Source organism: Argopecten irradians, chromosome 4, assembly GCF_041381155.1.
Source record: "Argopecten irradians isolate NY chromosome 4, Ai_NY, whole genome shotgun sequence".
Taxonomy (NCBI): Eukaryota; Metazoa; Mollusca; class Bivalvia; order Pectinida; family Pectinidae; genus Argopecten; species Argopecten irradians.
The window spans coordinates 27,228,470-27,242,181 of record NC_091137.1 but is presented as its reverse complement, the minus strand read 5'-3'; the positions used below and the strand labels follow the sequence as shown (position 1 = coordinate 27,242,181).

The 13,712-nt window shown below is 32.9% G+C and overlaps 1 protein-coding gene across 5 annotated transcripts in view; it reads left to right on the top strand.

The window, feature by feature from the left end:
- Window positions 1-13,712, top strand: part of LOC138321139 (cubilin-like) — a 35,213-nt gene that overhangs the window by 7,636 nt on the left and 13,865 nt on the right. For all 5 annotated transcript variants that reach the window (XM_069264586.1, XM_069264584.1, XM_069264585.1 and 2 more), the window contains exons 5-16: window positions 1,539-1,694; window positions 1,998-2,097; window positions 4,685-4,800; window positions 5,709-5,937; window positions 7,973-8,094; window positions 9,182-9,364; window positions 9,736-9,835; window positions 9,964-10,073; window positions 10,308-10,539; window positions 10,988-11,112; window positions 12,308-12,475; window positions 12,844-12,940. In XM_069264586.1, the coding sequence (XP_069120687.1) occupies window positions 1,539-1,694; window positions 1,998-2,097; window positions 4,685-4,800; window positions 5,709-5,937; window positions 7,973-8,094; window positions 9,182-9,364; window positions 9,736-9,835; window positions 9,964-10,073; window positions 10,308-10,539; window positions 10,988-11,112; window positions 12,308-12,475; window positions 12,844-12,940 (1,738 nt within the window). The remainder of the gene's footprint in view (window positions 1-1,538; window positions 1,695-1,997; window positions 2,098-4,684; window positions 4,801-5,708; window positions 5,938-7,972; window positions 8,095-9,181; window positions 9,365-9,735; window positions 9,836-9,963; window positions 10,074-10,307; window positions 10,540-10,987; window positions 11,113-12,307; window positions 12,476-12,843; window positions 12,941-13,712) is intronic.

The window sequence follows — 13,712 nt, the reverse complement described above, 5'->3', positions numbered from 1 at the left end:
AATGATATACAAACGGTTAGCGATAGTAAATGATGACGTGATATTGCTATTATCTCACATACTAGTCCTGTTACGGTAAATTTGCTTTGAACCGGTATGAGTTGTTATTTTATTAAGGATCTGCTCTGGTGAAAAGTAATCTTTTGCTGAAGACGAACTTTTATTCTTATATATATTTCTGGAAATAGGAGTTCGCGCCAAATAGTATAAAAGATAATATGGTGGTGTGCTTGATTTTATGCTATTATGGATTAAAGATACCAACATGCACTTCACATAAATTGTAATTTTACCGAAAATTCACTATTTTAGCATACGCACGAACAACTAAAGTAATATTATCCTAATTGGTATGAACAATGTCAAAATTTACCAAACCAATGTTTTCTTTAAAAATTAATAAATCACACATTCAACCCATTATGTTTGTTCAGAATAGCTGTATATATTTCCCCTATCACCTTAATTTTGATGATGAAAATACCTAGTTTTTACATTTTTTACAGATTCAACGCTTCATAGAAAAAAGAAAGTTCTGATATTTTTTTTCCAAAATTTGTGCTTGATTCTATTATCTTTTAGCATTTCTTGCTAAAATTTCAAATTACTTCAACTTCTCTGAAATGAACCTGATAGGTTATAATGTTTATCATAGTGAACTTTAAAAAAATGAACTTGATTTATAGCTTTTAAATGTAACCGTACAGGCGATTTAGGTGAACATTTTGAAGGATAAAGGGTGAAATTTCACTTCTCCAAAATGGACGCCATATCGGTCATTTCTTAAATTTCGTGTATAAACAATTAATGTCTATTTTTTGACACCTTTGCTACATGGCAACTTTCCACAAATAGAGACAATTATTTTTTGAAAACCACAAAAACTCTTGGATAATGTTGAAACGAGACTGCAACAAGTCTGAAACCGTACCAGAACAGATCCTTTAGTTGCGTATGTTCATGTGTCCCAAAAATAATTTTGATATCAACGAGGTTAATATTTTAAGATGCTCCACCGCCAACGAATGTTATGTTGTCTCTATCAAAACAGGAGACTTTAAAAATCTAAGACTTTTTGGGACATAATTAATTATTTAGATCTTGAATTAAAATTAGAATCTCAAACTTTTCAATGGTGGAAATGGTGTGATGGAATTTTTTTGAAAGAAAACTACTATTTCGTTTGCTCTTTTTTGTCATAGAAGAAAACCCATAGCATTTGTCAGCGGTGTAGCATCTTTATTTGTTGTGATAATCGTTCTCTAGTTTTATCATTGGATTATTCTCTAGTTTTATCATTGGATTAATCCTGAACATTAATCGCAAGTGAAAGTAAGTTGATTTAGAGTAATTTCCCTTGCAATATGTGCATTTAGTTGTCACATGGATATTTAGATAAAGTGGTATATTATGTTTGGTTTTTACATTGGTTCGTGTTCATTTTGTATCAGCCTTTATTGAGAAACTATGCCAAACTCGCATTTAGGTAACAACCAGTGACATTAATTATCTTGTATTTTTTGTTTTATTTGTAACAGATTGTGATCCAACGTCACCGAATATAGTGACGTATGATTCGACAAGGTCTTTTGTAACAAGCCAACGTGGTTATACAAGTCCAGTATGTGTAGAATTTACCGTTAATTCCGGGACTAGCAACGATGGATTTAAAGTGACATTCGTTGCATTTCCACGTAAGTAAAGCTCTGTTGGTATCAAGTTATGATACAGAAATCCAATCATAGAAATGGTGTCTTTTAAACACTCCAAATTATTAGTAATAATACAACGTGTGTTGTACAGCTGGCGGGCTGCAAAGGGTACTTTTGAAACTACATCAATCTTTCAAGGAGTTGACGCGAATGAAAACAATTCCTGAAACACTTGTCTACCGTTTAACAAAGGCATCAGCAATCAAAACCGTGATTTTGATTCGTATAAATTGTATACTGCATTCTGATACATGTTATCACTGATCAGTAATTGTTTGTGATCAGAAATGGTGCCTGCAACTGTTTGTTCTACCCCGAATCCAAGGACGGCTACCACTGTCACACAGTATCTATTCCACCCGAATTTTCCTGCTGATTACCCAAGGTATGTACAATCAAAACTTCACGAGTATTACTAAGCTGGATTATCTGCAGTAGTTTTATTTGATGTATATATTCGTTTACAATTTTCACACTTCGGCATTGATTATTTTTTATACTTATTAATTAGCGGAACACTATCCAAAGATGTATAAGATCTAAAGGTACTTGGCAGTAATAACTTACCTATTTGAAAGTACGCTTACATTTACTATGCCCTTGTGACTTCTGTATTATCTACATGCATGTACGTTCGACACAAATTTGCTAAATGATGATGCAATATTGAACACTCACGTATGTGTAATATGTATATGTGAAAATATAAATCTTTTCGGGACTTGATAATATAAACAAGTTTTACTACTTTTCATGTTTCGTCGTAAAGACCTGTCTAAACGGACTATTATCAGTCAGTGAATAAAGCAGATAATCCAATATATCACCTTAAAAGGACATGAACATAACTAAACCCTACTAAATAATATGATACAATAATTTTACAAATCTGTCAAAAAAATAATAATAATTGGAAAAAAAATCCATATTTCTATATTTTGGAGTCAACCGGTCGGGAACTCTGATGAGTGAGATGAAAATAGTAGCATTAAACTTTAGGGACCTATGCATGAATTAAATAAATGTTAAAATAGTTGGTCAAAAACGTGATCGAAGCGAACACAGAAAAATTCCCATAAAAAACTGTGTACGGCAAAGGTCAGTAACGCGCGCGATCGGGAAAGGAGGTCAATACAAATGGATCACAGCCATGCAAACGCTAAAACAACCGTCACACCTTGTACTTGCATGATGTATATGTATCATGAAGACAAGAACCCCCTTCGCCCGTCAAACGAAAACTTCATATGTCAACGATAGTAAAGCAGGAGTGTCTTTTGGGGCCCTCTAGTGGCCATGCATTAAGCATTATTTTCCAATGCAATAAACATTATTTTTATTTAATTTGTTTACAGATACCCGGGTGCTAGGACATTATGATACGACGTATAATTAAGGTCAAGTCCCTTGTGAGTTACAATGTATCAGGGGTTAAACCGGAGGATCTATTTTCTGTTTTGTCCAGTTTTGTTTCTAACCAAATGATAATTCATTTATATGTTGGAAATAAAACATTTTGAAAACTATAATTAAGTGTCAACAATAGGTCTTAATGATCTAGTTTTGTAAAATTTCATCTAGCTGGTGCCATGATATATCAGAAAAAATGCGATATATCATAATAGATTGAATTGAATCAAGCCCCATTTGAGAAGAAAACCCCAATATGAGAAGGAAGAAATTTCATTCAAACGCTTGCAAATAAAGAGCGATAGCACTGAGCTTCTGTCGGATGGAGATTACTTTTATCATAAGAGCGTTTGGACCGCTTGATTATATACTGAGCTTATTTCAAAATATCATATCCACGTTGATTACCCACGATTCCCCTCCCCATAGGTTTAAAAAATTGCGGCCTCAAACTTAAGCCGTCAGTGTGTAGGGTTGGATTTCGAAGATTGTGTTTTTTCTTATATTTTCATGTACATGTTATCTTAGAAGTGCTTCAATAAAAACAGAAAATTAGGCTCCGTCCTTTCTATAAATTGCATTTTTAAGATTGCATAATTAATGAATACTGAAACATCTGGCTGTGCCCTTTAAGTCTTTACCTTTAGTCATATTAGTATATGACGCAAAGTGCTGATACATAATCAACATATATATTTAGAGCCGAAGGCGCCGCGTAGACTAACTATAACACGTGTGTGAACACGCGGGAAAAGTCTCGCGCCTACATGTAGGCACCCAGTTTTGATTCTCGTAAGCAGCACGGCGAGATTTGAAATTTTATGTATAGACAACACTTATCATCAGGATACACACTGAACTTGCTGTTAGCTTAAGATAAAACTATAGAGGCAAGAACGACACAATAAATGTACTGGTCAAATTACAAAATGATAAAGCCTGTGTGTCGTCAAGCGCACGGCACCGGCAGCTGTGACGTCATGAATCTTGTTTCCAAAGATTGCGGCACATGTTCCCTCGCGTTTTTGATACATGACATGTTGCTAAGCTTTTCGCCTTTGAGAGAAGCAAGATCGAAACTATTCGAATGTATTTCTTTCTTACATGTATATGACAATTGCCGATATATTGCTAACAATAAAACATCCATCAATAGTGTTGAAGAATTTCATTCAAAAATTCAATTACCAGACGACAAGTTTAAACTGTTTCGATCTCATTCTCAGATTATAATCCTAACTATATTTTCATGATTGCTTACAAATATTTATACATTCAGTATGTGATAAGGAACCTTCAAATCCGCTTCTGTCTTTTAAATAATGACAAATTTAAACGAAATATGGTCAGTGGGTATGTAATGGGACACCTGAAGCCAAGTTCGATGACCATCGTCAGTCTTGCATAATTACTATTACGCGACTGTGATCGGCCTATTGATTTCTACACTCTAAATTAATTGTCTCCATTGATGAAGCGAGAGAGAGAGTGCAACAAATATTGTTTTGTTGTACATTATAAGATTATCTGTTTACTCTGCCCATCTAATTAAATTCCTTTAGTAATGAAGAATGCAGGTGGACCATTGACAATGGCGGAACTGGGAAGGATATCATTCTCACATTTGAAGTTCGTTATCTGGAGGATAGTGCGGATTGTCTAGATGTAACTACAGCAGGTGCGTGGCCCTATAAGTAATTAAAACATAAACATAATATTAATTATATAACTGGTCCATGACCATGAATTAAATAGCGTGATACTATTGAAGAAGTGTCACATGATAATAATGATCCAAAGTTTGCTGTCGCGCGATAGTCTCTGTAGACGGAAATGTCAAATCTGAGCCCAATATCGCCACTCGTATATAGAAATGAAATTGAATGTTTCGTCTAAATTTTCATAAATATCACCCATGTGATAAATAGAAACTTATACTTTCCGGGATCTCCGGTTTATTTGCATTTTCATTGACTAACTGTTATTAAGCATTTTCTTTTGAAAACAACGTTAAAATTATATCATGAACTGATATGACTAGCTCTTCTGAATGATTCACTTTAAAATGAATTTACAAAGTATGAGAATAACAAATAAACACTTATTACATATCAACGTTATTCGCATCTATTAAAGTCCCACTGTGTTTCCTAAAAGGCTTTTAATTACTAAACTGGTAGAACGAGATATATTTATAGAGCCGCAAAAAGATATCATCATTTTCTGAAAAAAATAATTAGAGTAATTCAAATGTTAGTTTTTCATAACGGAGGTCGTCTTAAGTTTCCCGCCGCCGACTTACAAGTAAAACAGCGAAATGAATATGATATTCACTGTTAAGAAATTTATATATAATATGTAACTACCGTTTTTAAAAGTGTTTTTAATTATTTTATCATTAAGGTAATGGGCCTCTAAATGGTTTATGGATTTACTCATAGGTACATTTATCAACCGATCGTTAAAAGGTGTTGCTAAGTGTGTTAAATATGTTCAGTATATTCGCTTCAAAAAAAAAAAATAATAATATGATACTTAACGTATTGTCTTTTCTTTAAAAGGAATGAACTATAATTTTATTTGTAGATGGAAACACTATACAGTACTGTCAAGACGATGTTTTCCCTTCTTTATTAACACAACAAAGAAGTTCGAATTTCTCACTTTATTTTAAAAGTGATGATTCGGACCAATATGCTGGGTTTGTTGTCAGTTACATCCTAGAGGAGCCTTGTAAAGGTGAACTGAACCAACTTCAGGCAGAGCTGGGTCCCAATTACCTTAAACCTGCTGGACATCCTGGCGACTACCAAAGGTATTATTTTACTGAATTTTACTTTTAATCCTAGAATTTAATTAGTCATCTGCAGTCAAAAGCTGTTTCGCGATGAAACACATTTCTGTATTTGTGTTGTCTATATAGAATGATTGGATTTAAAATCCTATAATAAGTCAACAACATTAGATAGTGAGATCATACTGTGAATAACTCTGAGGGGCTTGTTTCAAAACCGCATAAACTAATAATTATCGTAATAATTTGATTCGAAATCCTTACGAAAGAGTTCACGTTCCTAAATTAGAAAGTAATAGATTCGAATCCCCTACCGAAGAAATCACGTTCCTAACTAAGAATATGCTGTAAAGTTCGCGTTCCTAACTTAGAAGGTAAAAATCCCCTACGATAGTGTTCACGTATCTAAGAAAAGTAACATATTCATGACCTGAAGATAAAATTATGTATCAATTAACTGCTTGGAAGAGAAATTATAATTCAGTTTACAGAATAAAGATTTAGCAGATTTTAGAAAGTTTCTTTTTCAAATATTAACAATAAATGATCTATTACATTCTTTATTATTAACGAGGTTATTTAGTCATCAAATACTTGAATAGTTATCTAAGTTATTTCATCTATAACCTGACTGCATGTAACAAAAACACAATGAAAATGTATATTGGTTTGCAATATATCATAACTTTGCCTGCTATGTCTATGTTTATTGTAATGCGATGTTGTAATCTTCAATGTGAGGATAGAAAGACTAGTATTATTATCATACATTGTAATCCCCTATAGCTCGCGTGTCTGCCTAGGAGAAAGTAATAAATTAGTATCCCCTACGGTAGAGTTCCCGTTGATTAAGTATTTAAATAATATGATATATTCAAGTCCTCTATGGTAGAATTTACGTTCCGAATTAAGTTAGTAATGAATTCGAATCTCGTATGAAAAAGTATATATTTTTTATTTTTTATGTCACATTTATTTGTCATAAACAATTGTAATTGCAATAAAAATTAACAGCTTTTTATAAATAGATATAGCTTATTTCTTCACAAAATGTCTACATCATTTACATGCAAGATACAGTATTATAGCAATTTACACGATTTCAGTTAAGATAAAAACACGGTCTAAGTATATAAAGAAACAACATTCAAAGAACTTTCATGTAATAAAAAAGATTGCAAAAACAGACTATAGTCCCAAAATTTAGGATGTAATTTTATCCATACATAACCAGCTATAATATATTATGACGTCGTAAACTAATACCAATTTCCTTACTTTAATAATTATTCTAAAAGTCTATCGATGAAGTTGCACTTTTGATTTATAGTATTTTCTTCTTATTTGAATAAGTTTACAACCCATACATTTCTAAATTTCTATAATGGAATATGTGAGTTTTCCCATCTCTAATTGTAGGGATTTTCTTTTAAAATTTTGAATTTTTTTACAAGTAAACATAACTGTGTGATGCTTATAAAAAGTCATTTTATCCTATATTAAATGAAATATATGTTTACTTATTGCATGTAATAATGAGTCTCATAATATTTTTTCATTAGGAATAAAAGAAAAATGATCATATCTTCATATTCATTATCCAAAATTCTCAGAAAGATAATAATTGGGGTCCTCGGCAGTTCTGAGTGTTATTTTGTTCTTAAAACGTATAAAAAATGACAATATTTCCCAAAACAAGTGTAATATAGTTTCTCTTCCCTCTTTTGAAAGGATTTTTTCATAGATTTAATTTCCAGAATTTGGTCAAATAACTTTAAAATGTTATCCTGAAAATTATAAAAAGAATATTGTGATAATTCTCAGAGACTGGAAAGAAAAGAAGCTAAACGTTATAGAAATGGTTGTATTGTTCAGGGAATTTAAAGAATTATATTCTTTATGAACCGTAAATAACGGATACCATTAAAATCTTAGATTTTTCGTATTTCATATGACTATTACCTCCTATATTCCATCGAACTACTATCCAGACAGGCTTACCAACTTTTCCTCACATTTATAACTTTTCCTCCCATTTAATTTAATCTTGATGCAGTGCTGTTAAAAGTGGGCCTTACAGATGTACCTGGCAAATTAACCAATTTGAATCAAGTGGTCTATTTCTCAGTCTGGAATTGGACACCTTAGCTGATGGCGATACTCTCTTTATATATGAAGGTAAACTATGGAGACATTTATTTTTAACACAATATTTTCAGGCCAAATACACTCGTTGCTAGAACATGTCGCCAGTTATATTACTGGTTGTTTTCGGCAATACGTCTCAGTGATGTGCACTATGCGAAGTCAGTTCAATTATTAATGTCATAGAACATTTCATGTATGGATATTATGATTTGTACCTTACAATGGTGAGCTAATAAGACCAAAGTAATAAAGAACTTGAACTTGAACTATGCATTTGGCATTACAGATGAAGTGTCTCATAATAAAACAAACACTGTAATGCTGCAGTTCCCCTACATGTAATACATTATATAATAGCAACACCCGTAAATATTGCACACAAGGGCTAGTTATCTTCTTAACGGTTAAAATACATATAAAAGTCAACTAAATTATGCAGACAGTTTTAGTAAAAATTATCAATTAAAAAGACAAGTAAAAAGATTTGATTTCATAAAAATGTAATTTTTGTATTGAATGTTATCAATATTGTCTCGGTTATATTATTTCGTCATTGTAATTTTAGGAGAACGTTTTAATAAGTTGCAATAAGTTTTGCCTTATCCAGTTTTTTTTCTGTATTGACAACAAGATATGTTTTAAACTAATTATAAAATATCATAACCGAAATCGCATTTAAAGTACACATGTCAAATATTTGAGAAATATATCGAATACTGAAATAAGTTGTCAATTTATCTATTGATGACGCTCCACCGCTAACGAATTGGAATTTTCTAGTCAAAATCAGGAGCAGACAAATGATATTTGTTTAAGTTACAAAAGGTATTTATTTAACATCATTACAAGCGTTGAAAAGTTTAAGCTTCTTAATTTCCTTCAAGATAAAAATACCAAAAAATCAATTGCGTCCCAAAAAAAATGCAAGGCACTATGCCTTTTATGGAGTAAAGTTCTATTTGCGCATCCACAAAAAATAAAATAACATATTTTTATTATTGTTTGTGTTAATTAGACATACAATTACATGAGTAAACATCAATTACTGTTCAAATAGTGTATCATATATGTTTCGGTAGAGCATCTTTGATCAAACATACATGTTATTTATTTTTAGGAAGCAGTGACAAATCAGGAACGTTGCTCTTCCCAAGTCCTGGAGACACATACACCGACTCATGCTTCTTCTGTAACAAAAACGTCACAATCGTATCATCGTCGTCTGCTTACGTAGAATTCAACGTATCCTCTAGCGGGGACGCAGGGTTTGAGTTGGGGTATTTAGCTGATTTTCCTTCCAGTAAGTTAAGTTATAAGTATAAAGTACAGTTATTTTGAAAGATGTGTGTCTTTTAATTGCTGATGAAATGAGTTTTTGCTTCTGAAAATATGTCTGTTCTCTAAGCCGCGTGTTTGTAGCATAATACATGATTGTGTAATCGCTTTTTTCGTAGGAAAGATGCTTTCTTAGGACAATGAAATTATCTACTGCAAAAAAGCAACGCTTAAATACACAAATGTACATAATCCGTTCGGTGTTATACTACACTAGTGACATTTGTAAAACAATATATTCCATTGCTGGAATCACTGCATAATAAGTGGAGCAAGCGAAAACATTATATATTGTATTGCATGATGTAAATATGTGACCATTGTCATGTTTTTCAGCCAATGCAGCTGCCTGTAGCGCCAGTTCAGCATCACCTTTGTCACTGGAGGCAAACAATACACTCCAGCTCATTACTTATTTTGATAATGCGTTTCCAAGGTAACTATCCATTTAAGATAATAACGATATTTACTTTGACATAACGGAATGATCTTATATTTATTATACTTATTACAAAACAGGTCGCGTCCATGATGGTATGTTCTAATATCTAGGTTTGCTTTCAGCTCCGACTGTTATTGGAACATAACAGACGGCGGTACAGGACGTGGTGTCATACTTACGGTCGAGTACGCCTTCTTTGATCCGTCGTGTACAGATACCTTAGTAATTACAGGTAATATTGTTATAACAGTACCATCAGGTAGACTATGGGGTAAACAAGTGGGTTAGGATTCAGAGAATCATGGATACCGAACTTACTTTCATCGTTGTATTGCAAACATTATGCAGCAGGTAAAACCTTCTATTAGTTCTTTTCATAATTGCCTGCTTTGTTTGTGCCGAAAATTGTGAAATTCTCCTCTGAAATGGTGTTTTAATATCACTGCATATATGCTTTTATTTATAGATCACGAATCAACGCAAACGCCTATCTGTTCATCCACGAAAGAATATACTGCAGTGGTCTTCAGAAAAAACTTCTTTAACATAAAATTCAGTTCTAACCAGTTATCAAAGGAGCACGGATTCTCTATAAGTTATATCCTGGATGCGCCGTGTAAGGATACAGTGACTCTGATTAAGGCTGAATTAGCTATAACAACGCTCTCAACACCGGACTATCCCTCCCCATATCCCGGGTAAGTACATTTAATAGACAAATGACTCATTATATCATACCTACCCAAGGGCACTTAAAACTGGCAATATAAATGGAAAAACTTTCCAGCTTGAATAAGAAATATTATTTTCTTTAAAATATTTTGATGTCTTCCGTTCAGCATTTCAAAAGAAGCGACAGACAGTTGAGGTTTGCTTAGATGCAAGCATTACAATGGAGAGTGTTCTACGTAATTCATTAGTTTTTATTGCTCTCATGTGTTTATAACTTACCGTCAACTGCTATCCAATACTAGGTGTAATCTCAGTTTATTTCTAATGTATATGAAATTATCCTAACATATGTGTTGCTAAATGAGAGGTATATTTTAATGTTTTTAGTGAAAAAGTGCATTGTTTCACTGACTTTAGTATTCGTAAATGTTTATCAATGCGTTTATCAAGTTTTAAACTTGTTTGTTTGACAAGAGTTGGGAGAAGTGGAGGTTATGTCTGTAAATGGCACATAGAGGCGGAAACCAGCACCACAGGGATTTTAATCAAATATGCATTTGATAGACTACAACGTGGAGATGCATTGGTCATGTATGAAGGTATCAATACATAAAAAGATTTGTTAAATTATATACTATTTACGCACATATCTTAACGTAGTCAAATTTTTGCGCAAATGCGAAAAACTGTTTATTATAATCTATAAATTAGTCCAATTCGGCGGTACACTATCGGAAAAATCGTTTTACAAAATTAAGAAGAGTGTATTGAAAAAACCCAGAAAAGTTGTAAGGCAGGCACAGCCGTCAAATACATTATTTGGTAACCTTGTCCCTAGCCTTTATTGTAAGGTAGGCACAGCCGTCAATTACATTATTTGATGACCCTTGTCCCTAGCCTTTATTGTAGTGCAGCCACAGCCGTCAAATACATTATTGGTAACCTTATATGTTTGTTCCTAGCCTTTATTGTAGTGCAGCCACAGCCGTCAAATACCTTATTGGTGACCTTGTCCCTAGCCTTTATTGTAAGGCAGGCTCAGCCGTCAAATACATTATTTGGTAACCTTGCCCCTAGCCTTTATTGTAAGGTAGGCACAGCCGTCAATTACATTAGTTGGTAACCTTGCCCCTAACCTTTATTGTAAGGAAGGCTCAGCCGTCAAATACATTATTGATAACCTTGTCCCTAGCCTTTATTGTAATGCAGGCACAGCCGTAAAATACATAATTGGTTATATAGTCCCTAGCATTTAATAATAATGTCAGAACATTAATATGTGTAGACAAACCTTTAACACCAAAGAAATGCAAGAATATTTGTGTAAAATATATGTTAATCTTTGCACTCTATAAGATTATCAAATTATTTTACAGTTATATTCTAAAAAGTAAAAGCCACTTCGCTTAAACCATGTACCTTTATGAATTAATCATTCGTTATCGTCATGAATGGAACAGCCATTTCAACAGACGTTTTCCGTGATCGCTGGCACGACAATTGTGACGTCACTATGATAATAACGACATAATAAGCGCTTAAAGCCCATAGACTATATGAATGCAGACTGCGCTTGGCAAGGGCACACAGTGGGACTGCAGTGAAAATGTAGATATATAATTATGACGTCAAGTATTTGCGAGCGTGACGTCATGCTTTTCAGAGAAAACGACGTGAGTTTCGCTCTCAAACTAATGGCATTACAATGGATAAGTTCCTACAACGAGCATCAGTTTTACTTTTCAAGAGAAAAGAATAAGTAAATATAATTCTTAACATGCCTTTTTATTGCAGGATGTGATAGTACCGGAGTCGAGAAATATAGAAGCAACAATGAGACAATAAGTAATGGGAATACTGCAGAGATACCATTCACTGGATCAGTCTACGTCGAGTTTGTTGTGACGTCATCAACTGGAGATTTAGGACTGCAGCTATTTATAACGTCACAGATGGCCAGTGGTAATTTACACATGTTACAACGACATAATTATTACTGCACAGGACAGCAAGCATGATTAAAATACCTTTATAAGACTTAAAATTAATATATACAAATCTATTTAGTATTGATAATTAAACATAATGTCTTGCTGGAAAATGACATCACCTTCATTTCTCTCATTGACATTTCGGAATGACATACTATACATATCACATAGGCCAATCACATTTAGTCTACCGATGATTTGTTTATACCCTTGACATGTGCCGACGACATTTGTATAGGGAACTGTGACTAGAGTAGTGATCACCCTTTTGGAATAACTAAGCGTTTCTGCTATTGTGTTATTTTTTTGGAGGGATAAGAAATTTAATTTTTATTTCAGACAACACAGAAGCATGTACTGCCAGTGGAAAGGTTGTTGAAGCCACCTCGGATGTTCAGTATATTACCAATACCAATTTCCCTCAAGAATACGGAATGTAAGTTTCATGGTGCTTCGCAACCGACAGAGCATACCAGATACCCATCATTTGAATACTAATCTTTGTTTAATCGTATGTATATGTGTCTAATTAACACACAAGTACATATTAAATAACTTCATTTGCTCTTGGTGCATGGACAATCAGTACTTCATTCCATATAGAACACATTGCAATGGATTTCTTTTGGGACGGAATTAATTATTTTTAATATTTGTATTTTAAAGTAAAGTAAGAAGCTCAGACTTTACAATGTTGGTAATAGTTTAAAGTAAGTAATTCTTGTAACTGAAGAAAATTACTGATTTATTCGCCTGTTCCTGTTTTTTGATAGCGAAAAAACACCATGTGTCAGCTCAGCGATGTAGCATCTTTAATATGTACCACTCCTATTCTTTTGTGATTTTTGTGATTTCCTGTTATTAATAACGGTGTTATTGATCAACGGTCTATCAACTTGATTGTATTGGCTTTGTTTGTTTCTTTTTTTTTGTGACTGAATTATAAGTATGAATGGATATAGAACATAGATCCTTAATCATACCATTTCTCTATTGGAATGTATAAGTAAATAAATAAATAAAGTTATATGTGCGATATTTTTGTGTGTTTAACATTGCTTTTGTTTTCATTTTCATGAAAACTTCGTATGATTTTACAATTGTTTTGTGTGCTTTTGAACTATATTTCTGTTTTCATTTTCACAAAAACTTTATATAACTTTACAATGATATTGTACTGTGTGCTTTTGAACAATACATTTGTAATC